The sequence below is a fragment of the Helicoverpa zea genome, chromosome 21 (assembly GCF_022581195.2).
Source record: "Helicoverpa zea isolate HzStark_Cry1AcR chromosome 21, ilHelZeax1.1, whole genome shotgun sequence".
In the NCBI taxonomy this organism is placed as follows: domain Eukaryota; kingdom Metazoa; phylum Arthropoda; class Insecta; order Lepidoptera; family Noctuidae; genus Helicoverpa; species Helicoverpa zea.
In genome coordinates, this window is record NC_061472.1 from 7,396,969 (window position 1) to 7,412,294 (window position 15,326).

Sequence of the window (15,326 nt, forward strand, 5' to 3'; positions counted from 1 at the left end):
TCTTGGCTTTGCGGTGAGGGGTCAAATGCAGATGTGAGTTTAGATTGGCTGGAAGGCGTGGATGGCTCCAGTAAGAGTGAAGGCCTCGAGGCAGTCCTAGGAACGCAGCTCTGTAAAGGTGGCACAGTCATGACTTCTTGCTGGCGAATAACCTCTTGACTTTGACCTTTAACTTTGTACCAAAATATAAACCAATTTGTAAATGTGAACACCATGTAGCATTTTAATTGTCACTTTACTCTCATTTGTCTTTGCGATTCTACATGATCTTCGCATGCTTTTACTGTATGTATCAATACATACAAATTGTAATACTATATTATTTTTAAAAAGAGTAACCATGGAGTTTCTTGCCCGTTCTTCTCCATAGGAAGCTACTTTTGGAATGGGCAACTAGAATCAAACTTAGTTATAATTTTGACGTCCATAAGTGCTTGTAAAGGCCTAAATGAAATAAATGATTTGACTTTGACTTTGAGAAGTTTGAGGACAAACTTAGTGGTCAGAATGGCCGAATGTTAGACTAATATTATCCTGTGTTGTTCTGTATGTTATATTCTCTTTTCATACATTAAGGAACTATACTATATTTACCGAAGTATACTAAATCATTTTAGTTTTATACGGACAACACTACCTCTACTGTGAGGACAACACTAAAAAGAGATTTTGACAGTTAGAGCGCGCGCTTCCCATGCGCTTCCTTCGTGGACTGATAAACTATATTTTCTTACGATTGATATTAAATTGTGTTTTAAAAGTGAATACAAGAAGTTATTGTGATACGAATTGACGTTTTATTTCTGATTAAGGCTAGGAGATCATACCCTAGCTTATAGTTGTTTTATTGCTTTCGGATCTCATGCATTTCTGTTCATAAAATATGATCAATACAGGAGATAGGCTCCACTCTATGAGAAGAGTTCCTTAAAATTGAACGAGGTCTTAGCTTAGGTAGCCTCAGACGACTGTACCTAAGCGTATTTGAAAAACTAAAGTGAGATACATAATGACGCAAACACTCATTCCTTCAATTAAAAGCCCGATATCTTCAGCCGGGGTTTATTTTGGGAGTAGGAGTAGAAAGCAGAATTGAGCGTCTAAAACTTACTAACACATTCATGACCCTTCGCGATACGCGGTCCTTGAAAAGCTTGCCAGTTCTCTCACATTGTCAGAGCTTTTATCTCAGGGGGAAAATTAAAATACGGCATTCTGGAATATGGAAGTGCCGTAGTAGATGCTTGTCATCACTGGACTATGGACTTCGAGCCATTACTCATAATACCTCTAGTTCATAATTTCGTAGGCAGGTAACTTCAATAAGGAAAACGTGCCCCATTCATTTTCGTACGTTATCATATTATGGTGATAATGCTGATAACTGTGGACTCATTTTTCTATTAAAAGCTTTGTCGATCAGAAGGTGGTCTAGTCTATTTTATTCAGAAGAGCATAGCTCAACAAAATGTGGAAGTTCTCTGCGTTTTTGTTTGCTTATTTCTTTGTTGGTGTTACAGGTGAGTATTTTCCTACTTTTTCAATACAAACAGCAAAAGCCATAAACTGATTAATTTCGTATTATTTTTCTGTAGAATCCACTAATATACCGCTGGACGATTTGATATGGGACGTCGGGAGTTCCGTCGATATGATCATCGGTCCTGAAAAAGCAGGCTACTGCAGCGTGAGAGACAAAAGACAACTACACAGACAGGACTCGGTCCGTGCAGAATTGTCGTGGACAGAGTGACAATCTTTCACGAAGGACAATGGAGTGTGTCTATCGGGGTGGCTGATTTAAATGTAATTCATAATAGCAGTTTTTATGTACAGGTCAAAGGGGCAGGTATGTTGCAGTTTTAATAATTGTGCTTGACTCTTCTATTCACCTTGATAAACAGATTCAACTCTTTTGTTTAAGACATTCTAAACTTTACTCAAAAACAAAGTTCGTTTCGGGCTGATGTTTTCCGCTTTTCTTTCTTATAAATACCATTAACTTCAAGTTCTATAGCTATAGATTTTTTTATTACTTACCGTTGAATGTGAAGTTTTATCAATATTCCAATATTATGCACATCTGAAGGTTGCATAAGAACCTCTTCTAGCAGTTAGAGCAATAAAAACTAAATTAGCTCTTTTCACAGAACGTGTGGCGAGGAGTGTCGAAGTGTTCGCGTTCGAAGGCGACGATGTGACAATGTCTTGCTCCCTGGACGTCCCCATCCAGTACTGCTATATCCTTGCTAATAACGGCACCGTCTACAATGCTGGTCCTTGTGAGTATCATCATCAGCCTAGCCTTTTCCAAACTTTCTTGGCTTCTGACTTATAGTATAACCAGATGATTATCAGTATTTTACATGGAGCGCCTGTGTGTCCTTCTCAATTATAATACTCTCTTCTAGATAACGAACTGCCAAAGATGTTCAAATAAGAGCCGGGACCCGAAACACGGAACAATTCGTTTTGTAAAGCGCTCCCTAGTCGGTCAATTAAATTGCGCAATATTTTTTGCATGTTGTGCAAATTCTTTTTATCGTTGAAGTTTGCGCAATGATTTTCAGCGTAAAATTTTAAGTGCACAATAATTCATTTAAATCTTAATTGTAATATGACAAAAAAAATATTATGAAAATTTTGTCAAATTTCGAACGTCGGTTCTGTCCAAGATCCAGTGGCGTAGCTTGCCTTGTCGGGGCCCCGTATAAAAATTGTTTGGAGGCCCTTATATGGCACTTTTTTTATAACCTCTTCCCTTTTCTGTTAACTTTTTCTTTTCTCAGCGCCGCTGGGATAATCTATTTTCCTTTCACTCATTTAATGCACATTTATATAAAGCGCGTAAATAAACAGTGCACTGCACTCCGTGCGGTGGCGGCGTAGCTTCGGGTGGCACCCGCGGCGGACTAACTATTGAGCACCCAATAATCATGGATTAAAATTGTAAATAAAAGTACTTAAAAATCGTGTAGAAATCATTCGTGGTGGTTTTTGCTAGGTTTAATTTAACGTAAAGAAACCGGAAACGGGTCATTGCAAACTTATAAAGAGCTATTTTTGAAATTTGGGATATAAAAAACCCAAACATGTTTTATAAAAACCGGCCAAGTGCGAGTCGGTCTCGCGCATGAAGGGTTCCGTAGGTACCATTATTTATAAAACGGACAAAAAATCATGCTTGTTGTATGGGAGCCCCCCAAAATATTCATTTAATTCTAGTTTTCAGTATTTGTTGTTATAGCGGCAACAGAAATACATCATCTGTGAAAATATCAGCTCTCTAACTATACCCTAAAAATCAGTGTGAAATTTTTAAGTTTTGAGAAAAAAATAATTTAGTAAAATATTCCATAAATAGTCCCATGAACGATGTTTTCGTAACAGCGCCTAAACAATCTTTAAAGCATTTTTTTCATATGAAGGTGTGAAAAAAAGAAATTAGAGAGTATGCCATATTATTTTTAACATTTTTATCTTTTTTTTGAGATTCGTCACATTGTTATAGGACGTGGGGCAATTTTGTATGGATTGCGATCCGTCTTCTTTGAATAGCATGCAGTGACTGGTAGTGAACCTAGGCTTTGCAGATTAGAATGGCACCCTCAGTGACTTGTCCCTTCTGCCCGCGCCATCCTGGTCGTGCAGATATGTGTCGACCGAGATGGCACCCCCCGAGACGTGGTACCAGTGGCGGACCGCCCTCTCCCCCCCCTTATGCTGCTACTAACTCCGTGGTTTAATATCCAATGTAAAGTACAACAACGTACACGTAAATCGCGATATCGATGAAGGATTCCCCGCTGAGTTGAAGATGAAGTAAGTAAAACGGGGAAGTCCCGCAGCCCGCCATAACGATGTAGAGTGTTGTTAACTTTTGAACGCACGCTTAAGGCGGGAAAAAAAAAGAATTGCTTTTCAGAATTTTGATATTTGTAAAATAAAATAAATTAGGAAGTTTTTATTTTTTGTCCTTACACACTTTTGGGGCCCCCGTGGCCCGGGGGCCCCGTATAATTGATACGGCAGATACGGCGGTAGCTACGCCCCTGCCAAGATCATGGCTGTATTTTGACTCGTTTCTATTCTATACAGAACGAGAGATTACTCGTTACAAATGGTGCATCGCGATCCCGTGCGCTCTGCTGATCCTGGTTATCATGTGCCTCGCCTTCAACCGTCACTGGACAAGCAGGAGTGCCGCGCAATTCAGGGACAGCTTCAGAAGACGACCAGCTTCTCAGCAGAAAGAAATTACCTACACCCGCCTAGTCATATCATCACTCACTTGGCACATAAAGCTTAAAGATATACCAATTAAAAATCAACAAGAACTAAACAGAAATTTTTGAAGTCGGTGACACAATGGGCGGTCTTATCGCTAAAAGCGATCTCTACAGACAACCTTTGGAACTTTGGGAAGTATATAAACGCAGAACGCGAACGCAGAAGATGAATAAAACATAAAGGGCCTTACTACAAAAACTTTAAACACTGTTTTACACTTGTCTAAAAAAAATGTGGCTCCAAAATGAACCATATGTCAACGTCATAATTTGACATTTTTTTAGACAAGGCATAAACTGACGTTTAAAAGTTTTTGTGGTAAGACGGAAAGGGATTACATAGGTGAAACATACGTATCATAACTACAACTAATATTTTAAAGACGATGCTATTTTATGTAAGTGTTGCCAAAGAAAAATAGATAGATAGATAGATAGAATAGATAGAATATTCTTTATTATAATAACAAACAAACAGAAGGACATAACAAACAAGTAGTAAACGAGTACAATAGGCGGTCTTATCACTAAATGTGATCTCTTCCAGACAACCTTTGGATGGAGTCGATCTGTAAAGAAATACATTACGGGTAATATTTATTGATTTCGTTGTTTTATTTTATCTACTTCCTAACACTCCTTGGAAAGTATAGCTCCGCAGAAGCGATACGGACTTAAATAATCTTAACTGATTTTTACGAAATAAAATATATCCGGATTATTAAAAAAAAACTTTTTTTACAAAAAAATTAAACCAACTTCCCAAAACACTAAAAAGCCAAAAAAAACTAATTTTAGGTGCATCGGCCTAGAAGTCGGTGGCAAAATTATCTGAGGAACATCCATAAGACACCAATCGGTTTAATTTTTTTGTAAAAAAAGTTTTTTATTTATAGCTTTTCAGTGATACGAATAGCTGTCACTATCCGTATAAGTGGAAAGTTTTCATCAATACAAATAATTTAAGCTCAAATACGAGGTAGTTTACATATTCAGTTGTCGAGTTCCCTCGACCCTCTCTGGTCCGTTGAGGCTCAGAATGTCAACTTCATAAAATGTCCCTTGGTACCAAAATGTCAACTTCCCATAATGTCCCTTTCCCAAAATGTCCATTTCCCAAAATGTCCCTTTCCCAAAATGCCCATTTCCCATAATGTCCCTTTCCCAAAATGCCGCTTTCCCAAAATGTCCCCCATTCTTAGAATTAAGCGTTATAACCCAACTAAAACATAAAAATCAATATAATAATCAATTTTTTTATTTTAAATATTTGTGGTATCAATTCTTTCGTCAATTTTTTATAAGAAAAGGAATTTGAAATGAAATATAGTTATCTATTATCAAAATATTAAAAAAAAAACAATAAAAAAATAACTTTAATTAGAACTAATACGTTCAAGTACACAGTAATTCAATAGGGTTTCAATAGTCAGATACAGACTGACACAATTAAGCGTTAAATTATTATCAAATTTACAAAGAAATTCAATTAGATAAAGTAAGTCTCAAAAATATCAATTTCTTTAAAAATTGTTGAATTGTGAGATGATTCCCTTGTAATTGTTTTAAATATCTTGCATATTTTCTATCGAACTCAATATCTCTGAGCCTTCTTCTGCGGTTGGTCTGCTTAAATAGTGAATCCTGTATACGGCTATCCCAGTATTTGCTTTCTTTTTTTATCTTATATAAAAAATAATAGAAATTTGGATTCTTTGGTTTGACGACCTCGACGGCGCAATGGTCATCATGCCGGACTGCCGAACCTGAGGTCCCGGGTTCGATTCCCGGTTCGGTCGACATTTGTGTGATGAGCATGCTTGTTGGCCGTGGTCTGGGTGTTATAATTTGTATTCATAAATAAGTATATATGTAGCTATATGTAGTTTATCAGTTGTGTTAGCACCCATAACACAAGTTAATTAATAACTTACCATGGGGCTAGCCGACCGTGTGTGAAAAGTGTCCCGACATTATTTATTATTTGTCCCGACATTATATTTGGTATAAGGCTATTTACACGTCGGTGCCATCCTTCTAGAGTATTGGTCGTTCTATGGCGTTGGCCAGCGCAGCTTAATATTAACGGTGATTTTTTGGGATACCAGGTAGACTCAAACACGAATAAGATCGTCTAAATGTGACCATAATAATTCATTCTAACAGTTATGATGTTGGTAGTTACATTTCTTTACTTCCAATCACAAGTGAGGACGATTATTTGTATTTTATTTTTTAGTTGGGTTATAACACTTAATTCTAAGAATGGGGGACATTTTGGGAAAGCGGCATTTTGGGAAAGGGACATTATGGGAAATGGGCATTTTGGGAAAGGGACATTTTGGGAAATGGACATTTTGGGAAAGGGACATTATGGGAAGTTGACATTTTGGTACCAGGGGACATTTTAGGAAGTTGACATTCTGAGCCTCAACGCTCTGGTCTTCATCATCAGGTCAGCTCCAAACCTTCACTATTGAATAGTGATTAGAAGCATACACCTGAGTGTCAAGTTTTTACCCTGATGCCTACAACTTTCGAAGGTTGCCCTCGATTTTTCAGGGTTTCCATCATCAGATCCTGACCTGATGACTATGGGACCAACTGGCAGATATTCCGCGTCGAACAAAAAAAGAATCACGTAAATCGGTCTATAAACCTCGGCGTAATCGATGTACATACCTACATAGAAAAAAAAACATACCGGCCGAATTGAGAACCTCCTCCTTTTTGGGAAGTCGGTAAAATAGGATGAAGATGATCACTACATTTTCTCAGTACCTTCGTGTCGAAGATTCTGACGTAGATAGGACACCTTCAATGAATAATTCTTCATATCATTGAAGTTGTGTCTAGTAGACAATTTCACAAAAGAAAACTTCATTGTTCCATTTATTTCTGAACGTTATCATGTTATAACGATATAATGCTGATAAACGATTATCATTTATTATTGTATTCAAATATTTGCGAGTGAGTAGTGAAGCCTAATCCACATGTTGCGAAACACAAAAATATGGAAAATACAAAATGTTGATGTTATCAGTTTTATTGCTAGTTTATTACTTTGTCGATGGAACAGGTACGGAAATTCATGTATTTTTTTTTAAATCAAGTTTATAAAGATGCGTGTTGAAGGTCTGTAAGCCATCTAATTAAGTTTCGAGGGTGGAATAGCCCAAAATAAAATTTTCCGTCACCTGCAGTGGAACAAAAGTAATTTTGCAGTTTACATCAGTTCTTCGTAAAAAACTCTTTAGTGCTAATCTTAACTTAATCTTTATGAAATATGAATTTTATCTTTTTAATTTTCTCTACTTCAGCATCCACCAACACAACGTTCGAAAATTTAGTATGGAACGTTGGAAGTTCCGTCAATGTGACCATTGGTCCAAAAGATACGGTCTACTGCAGTATTAGAGACGACAGATACCAAACGGTTTCCGAAGGACCCGGTCCATGCAGAATCGTCGTGGACAGAGTAACTATATATCACAAAGGACTATGGACTGTCTTTTATGGCGAGGCGGGCACAGATGTATATCGAAATAGCACTTTCGAAGTGCAGGTGACAGGAGACAGTATGTTGTGCTGATGAATTTCAGTTATCATTTTTACCAGATTTTTACCATTTGAGTCTTCTATTTGATTCATACTTAAATTAAAATAAAACACACCCAACATAATCCAATTAAAATACAAAGTTAAGAGCCTTCTGCTTTTTGGGAAGTCGGTCGAAAGTTGATTGCTATTATTACGCAGTTTCGATAATGTTTGATAGTAAAAATGTTGAATATTACGACAAGACTAATTGTTTTAAGGAAATGTATTTCAAAAATCGAAAATCCAATGAGCATCTGTCCTTTGCTATTTATGTAGGTACCTTATAATATTATGAATTATGTAAAACAATCTTATAATGTCGATAGTATACGCGGGGGCTATCCCGGTGTTGGCGTATGAGGGCGAGGAGTTAATTATGTCTTGTCCCGCGGGTACGGCCATACGCTACTGCTACATCATTGCACCCAATGGTACAGTCTACAATATTGATCCTTGTGAGTATCATCCTTTCTATAGACCTATTTCATTTGTGGCATTCAGACCGTTTGTCAGTGACGACGGCTGTTCTCTCTAAGGACATCAGCCAGCTACAAACATTTGCGCAGACACAGGTGCACACTCTATTCTCTAACTATCATAGTCCGATGGCAATCGGACATGACTGGAAAGAGGTCGGGTGCAGGTCCGATATTTACGTGCTCTCCCAACTTGCAGACCACGGGCTGCTTTACAAACAATACATAGAGTTAAGAAAAGGTTTGACCACTAATTGCAAAAATAGAAAAGTTGTATTTTTAACAGAGATTATCCAGCTGCCTCATTTTCAGCTACCTCAACATCACTCTACGAGTACGAAGGCAGTGATTTTGATTCAGGAGACTGTGGCCTCAGGTTCTATAACTTTCGTAGATCAGACAATGGTGGCTGGACGTGCCATGTTGGATTACAAGATGCCATTGATGCAAACGAGTATTGGACTTTCTGTGCTGTTTATGTCTCTGGTGAGAATTCTGATAAGATTTCTGAAATGGTGTATCGGTTTGTTTTAAGTGTTCGTTAAGGAAAAAAATATCAATAATTCCGTGACTTATAGTAAAATTTATATGTCTAGTAGTACGCTCATGTATTAAAGCACCTGCCTATTTTCATTGAGCAAGCGTAGTGATTAACGTTCATTTCTTCTCTGTGTGTGATTGCTCTGAAACGGACAATAAAACGGCTGACTTTGTTTTTTATTTATAGATCCTGTTGAAAATCACCGTACATGGTTGTACTTCGCCATTCCTTGCTTGGTGATGATCTTCATTTCATTCATCCTTGTCATCAAGAAGAACCGCAAGTGGACTTACGTGAGAACCGCTACAGAAGAAGTCCTGGCACCCAGCAGAATTATATAAACCAGCCTAGTCTTATCATCAATCAATGATCTTCCTTTCTGATGTGGGTTAACCGAAAGTACGTAGGCAGTATTATGACATTAGGAAGGATAGTTCCTGTCCCTTGCTGACTAGTTCCCAGTTGGTGCCCTTTGTGTTTCAGGGCTGATATAGTTAACCATTCGAATAACCTCGGTTCCGATTTATGCCTAAAGATTGAAATTATTTTCACGAACTAGGTAGATAAGTATTTTGTACAACCTATCATTTAAGTGCTAAATGTAATTTAGGTTTAGAAGATAAAGTGACCTACAACAAAATAATATAATTATGATTAGATACTCGAATGGTCGGCTTGAATGACAACAAAGACTTAATGGAAGAGGAAAAATATTTCAGGGCGGACCCTTAATAAAGTGACAAATAGAAGAGTATTATGTAAGTAAGATACTAAGTATATAGAATAACTTAACGATGTATGAATGAAAGCAACATAAAAATAAATATGTATTATTTAATTTACGTTTGGTTTACTCTAACGCCCCTTAATTTATCAGCGAATCGTCTTCATGTGTTGGAATCGAATGAGAAAAAGACATTGAATATTGAACATACGCGACATAAGCAGCCCATTTATACTTCGGTCAGGCCATCATAGGCTGCTATGTGGAGAAATGCTGAAATTATTCCCAATCAAGATAAACACTGAAAACGACTGGTTTACCAGTATTTACCCACACGGTTTACCCAAGCCCCTCTTCTCCACTGGGCACTACGGGCAAGTGCCCAGGGCCCCGCGATCGAATGGGGCCCCCTAGTTCCTGCCAGATTAGATAGAGAGTCCTTAAAATATCAATGAAAAATCACTTTACAGTGAATATTTCTAAGCTATTTAGGCGCTATTTGTAAGCGGAGGTGGAGGACTTTTGCGTCCCAAATGTCAAAAAATGTTGAGCTCGCTACGCTCGCAGCTGCTTCACTTTCTGGTCGCTTTTTTTAAACTTGTTTGAGTACTTTTGTGTTCCAAAACTCAAAATTTCGCGCTCGCTGCGCTCGCGCCTTCTTCACTTTACAGTGCTTTTTTCAAATTTGTTTGGGTACCTACTTTTGTGTTAAAAATGTCAAAAATTTCGCGCTCGCTGCGCTCGCGCTTTACACTTTACCAGTAGTTTTCTTTGAATTCTTTACATCTCTATTGCGTCCGAAAAATCAAAATTTTTAAAAAATTATCTTCGCTTTACAGCGCTTTTTTTCAAACTTATTTGGGTACTTTTGTGTTAATTCTGTATGATTTTACTACGTGATTATATTTTGTCGTTTTTTTTTTTGGAAGGGTTTGCTCAATAAGTAGCCCGCCCCGGGTGCTACCCGATGCTACGCCGCCACTGGCGGAGAACGCTCCTTCTCCAAATTGAAACGAATAAAAAATGAATTAAGAAGTACAATGCTTCAAGAGAGATTAACTAGTTTGTCGCTGATGTCCATAGAATGTGATATTCTCAATACCTACCATAGATTTTGAAGAAGTGATTAACAATTTTGCTCGTCTTAAATCTAGAAGGGTGGTACCTTTGCAATCAACATAGAGTTAATCTAAGGATTTTATGCTAAGCGAGTTACTTTTGTAGATTATTTTTTATATATCCTATTTTTTTAAAGTTAGTAACTGAATAAAAATAAATTTAGAACCTTGTTTGTCTATTTTCTTTATATATTATCACTAGTGTTTTCTCAAGGTCATAGGGGCCCCATGATCCTAATGTGCCCCAGGGCCTCAAATAGTTTAAAGACGGCCCTGGGTTTACCTACTAGTCTACGATGGCCAATCTAGATAATTTCGAAATAATAGTACATGCGATATTCGTCATTTTGTTTATTCGACGTCAAAATTCATCAAATGATCCCGCACTCTTACTCACTAAAAACCGTCTTGTTCGGTCGTAGGCCTTTTATGTACCAGGGCCGTGGTAACTCTTTCGAACAATCCCGTAGCCCCGGCAGATATTCGACATCCTGCCTACTTTGATTATGTACCTGCATACTTTTAAGAAAAGGTTCATTGCTCCATTTATATACGGACTTACCTATCTAGCTTATCATTCGAAGGACACATTTTAATTCGAGTATATGATAAATTATTGTGATAATATTGATAATTGTAGATAATCACACATTTTTTATTTAAATGTATCTAGTAGTTAATTGACTCTAAATTGCTGAATACAAAATGTTGAAGTTAACTGCTCTTTTAATAGTTTATTTATTCTCTGATGCCGCGACAGGTGAGTTATAAATTACTTTAAGTGTCAATAGTTTACCTATATTTCTTTTTTCTACATTCAAGTATCAAAATCTTGAGGTTCCTTTGGCAATCCAAATCTGTCTTTCAAATGACCTGTCTGCATAGTATAAACTATCTGACTCTGAAACAGTTACTATATAAATTTGGATATTTGAAAAGCTCACCTTTTGGTGGAGCTATATTATATATTCAGTATTCCTGAATATGGAAAAGCTCTTTGCCTACTTTCTTATAAAAAGTGTCTTAAAAACAATCTACCTCTGTAAAATATTATACAAAACACCTAACGCATTTATAAATATCTGAATAACTCACGATAACTGAAAATATATGAAAATCGTTTAACAACATGTCGTGTCTAAGCGCAATATAGCTGTAGGAAACAGGAAACCATTACATTACTGAATTATACTCATCACAATAATATTGTACACTTCAATGTCCTTCGTTTAATTTAACTTCAGCGTTTCTAATCACCCCTAGTTACTTATAAGGTAAAAAATCGCAATGTTTGTTTCCCACAACGTCTTTCACAGATTACCTACTAAAGCGGTACCAAGCTCTTTTTTTCATAATTGAATGACAATAGGGTCTTAATAAGAAGAAAGCAAAGGCAATACTGCAATCCTTTCCTTACTGCTTAAGTTTTTTTTTAATCCTCATTTTTGTACAATTTCAGGCTCTGTTTCAAGAATAGCTGGTGGAGGCGTCGCTACCATCAATGAGTATCCCTTCTCTGCAGCCCTACTGACCAATAGAGGCTCGGGGGCTTACGTCCAGACTTGTGGAGGGTCCATCATCACAGCCAACGCTATTTTATCCGCCGCATCATGCTTTCACGTGAATGGAGTGTAAGTACGAATAAATGTTCGCTTTTTGTTTAAGTTTGGAATCGAAAACCGATTCATCATCTCCCGAGCCTTTTCCCAACTAAGTTGGGGTCGGCTTCCTGTCTAACCGGATGTATCAGTGCTGAGTACCAGTGTTTTACAAGGGGCGACTGCCCTGTCTGACCTCAAGTCAGTTACCCGGGCAACCCAATATCCCTTGGTTAGACTGGTATCAGACTACTGTACTGGCTTATGACTACCTACTCGTAACGACTGCCAAGGATTGGACTGCGAAACAAAAACTGATTGTCTTTCTTTTTTCATTTATTTGTTAGAAACTGAAAACCTGACTATATAATTTAGTTACTACTACAAGTTCATAGCTATTTTTAAACCAAGTTGCAAAATCCACGTAGTTCATTGTTCTCATAAGATTTTGCCGGATTTAGTTGAACTATATCAGAACATTTGTTTAATATTATTGTATCATTACATAAAAACTATCATTTATTATAAGTAAGTGTCATAGTCATGGTAGGCATCGTGTCATCCACTTGGTAAAGTAGTCCAAGAGAGCCGTTCGTGACTATTCCAACAATGAGTAGCAGTCGACTTTGTTCTACATTGTATTAACAGTAACTAAACGTGATATATTGTTGTCCACACAAGTAAAAACAAAAATAATATTAAGAATTCCTCTTTCAGTTTAAATCCTGCCACCTGGTGGCGAGCTAGGGTTGGTTCCACCAACGCGAACTCGGGAGGTACGATCTACATCATCAATCGCATCACAGCTCACGAGAACTTCTCGCCCACAACCTATGTCAACGATATCGCAGTGTTGAGAACCCACCTTAACATTGGTCTTACGCCGAATTTGACTGCGGTTGCTAACATCGCTGGCGGTGGCTACACATACGCTGTTAATCAAGAAGTCTTTGCTATCGGGTGGGGAGTTACTTCTGTAAGTATGCACTTTAAAACGTATTATTTTTCTGAACTAGTTGAGGAAGGTGTTTCCTATCTGACTGCCTTGAGAAGAAGCACTGAAACATTCGAACAGGTCATTCATATAGGTTTATAGTATACCTATCCGTTTGCTATCCACAATGTTTAGACCTTGTTTACATTATCTTACACTGTGCGGAAACATGCACATTTGTGTACCTATACTTAATGTGTATCTTCATAAAATAAAATATACTATTTTCAGAATTATTTTACACGATGTTGTCAGTCAGACACGAAGGACACTTGATGTCAGTCACACTCAGGTTGCTATACTTAGATATATTTTGCAGGGACTTTGTTGATCTTGAATTTAAAGCAGCGCCTTTTCATGAATTTTACATCTCATTTTTAACCTTTTTTCTTTGTTCCGTATTGTTCTCGTATTTACCGTTTTGGAGTACCTAAGTACCATATATCCATTCCGATTATAAACAGATTACAGTTTTCTGACAACATCCGAACAAACGCATGTACTCGTACATACAGAGACATAGTAATAGCTACCTAAACCTTAGAATCACTACATCGCTCCGGTCTTCGCGTAATCTTCGCACAGAATTTTCCAGATTCATCACATAATCTTTTATCTCATCATCAGAACAGCAACCCAATGCCGTCTGAGCAGCTGCAGGTAGCCCAGGTGTGGCTGATCAACCAGCAGACCTGTCAGAACAGGCATTCTGACACAGGGTTCACGGTGAACGACAACATGATCTGCGCAGGATGGCTCGATGTCGGCGTGAGAGGACAATGCGCGGTAAGTGTGTTTGTAAGACCTTATTATGAGAAAAAATATACTAGCTTCCACCCGCACGGTGGGAAGGAAATTACTTCATGCAGTTAGATAAGATGCAGTTTATAGCCTTCTTCTATAAATGGGTTATCTCCCATTGTTTTTTTTTTTCAAATTTGACCGGTAGTGCCCTTATATTACCGCATTGAAGCAAACGAACTCTACAGTTTTAAACTATTATAGAGGTAGATAGTAAATATGAGAATAGGCTACCAGGGTAAACAAAATATACCTAATCACAATTTAGAAATGGCACATGTCTAGTGCAACACTTCAAGAACCATTGAACCGCCACTCTTTAGTGCATTCCCGTTTTGTAGACAACGATAGCATTATCTTGTCCTCAATAACGACTATATACTCGATTTGACGACCTCTATGGCGCAATGGTCACCAAGCCGGACTGCCGAATCTAAGGTCCCGGGTTCGATTCCCGGTTCGGTCGACATTCGTGTGATGAGCATGCTTGTTGGCCGTGGTCTGGGGGTTACAATGTATTTATAAGTATGTATATGTGTAGCTATATGTATTTTATCAGTTGTGTTAGCACCCATAACACAAGTTGACAAGTTAATTAATAACTTACCATGGGGCTAACCAACCGTGTGTGAAAAAGGTGTCCCGACATTATTATGTCCCGACATTATTAATAACACATTATATCGTTTATTTATATCCATAGTCCTTACCTACTCCTAAAATTCTAAACGCTTCAGGGAAATGCGACTGGAAATCACCAATTCTCATAGACTGTCGTAATAAGCGAAGGTTCATCAATAAGTTTGTTTTTTCTTCAGATTAAAAAAAATAACTATGTTTGACTTTCAGGGTGACGTAGGCAGCCCACTCCTGGACAGTAATGGAGCCGTCATCGGCGTGTTCTCTCGAGCTCAGGGCTGCGCCGACCTGTTTTACCCTGATATCAACACCCGCGTCTCTGCGTACACTAGGTGGATCATTGCAGCAGCCCTTGTATAATTAAATTGTTAATAAACTTTATTATATTCTTAACCTGTTGTTTTTAAACGTATTTCGAAATAAAACTTAAGTACGTAGTTATCCCGCAGTGGGGCCCAACAGGGCCAAGGCCCGCCGGGGTTGCGTGTTTGTTCGAAAGAGTTACCGCGGCCCTGGTACATAAAAGGCCTACGACGGAACATG

General features: G+C 37.8%; 1 protein-coding gene across 2 annotated transcripts; it reads left to right on the top strand.

Moving 5' to 3' along the window:
• Positions 1-1,668: 1,668 nt before the first annotated feature.
• Positions 1,669-15,176, top strand: LOC124640676 (trypsin, alkaline B-like). Of its 2 annotated transcripts, XM_047178558.1 has the most exons (7): positions 2,184-2,282; positions 7,613-7,870; positions 8,219-8,347; positions 12,211-12,382; positions 13,067-13,325; positions 13,971-14,129; positions 14,994-15,176. In XM_047178558.1, exons 1-7 carry the CDS (start codon positions 2,204-2,206, stop codon positions 15,141-15,143), a joined length of 1,206 nt encoding a protein of 401 aa, XP_047034514.1. In that variant the 5' UTR covers positions 2,184-2,203; the 3' UTR covers positions 15,144-15,176. The 2 variants fall into 2 exon arrangements, with proteins under 2 accessions (XP_047034513.1, XP_047034514.1); XM_047178557.1 differs by lacking the exons at positions 7,613-7,870; positions 8,219-8,347 and adding an exon at positions 1,669-1,849 and having other exon boundaries at positions 2,151-2,282.
• Positions 15,177-15,326: the final 150 nt, after the last annotated feature.

What these genes read in the sequence shown, in the direction of transcription:
- LOC124640676 (XM_047178558.1), top strand. Translation starts at nt 2,204, where the DNA reads ATGTCTTGCTCCCTGGACGTCCCCATCCAGTACTGCTATATCCTTGCT. An exon ending in AGTGCAGGTGACAGGAGACA is followed by an intron (nt 7,871 to 8,218) that starts GTATGTTGTGCT and finishes TAATGTCGATAG; the next exon opens with TATACGCGGGGGCTATCCCG. An exon ending in AGTCTACAATATTGATCCTT is followed by an intron (nt 8,348 to 12,210) that starts GTGAGTATCATC and finishes GTACAATTTCAG; the next exon opens with GCTCTGTTTCAAGAATAGCT.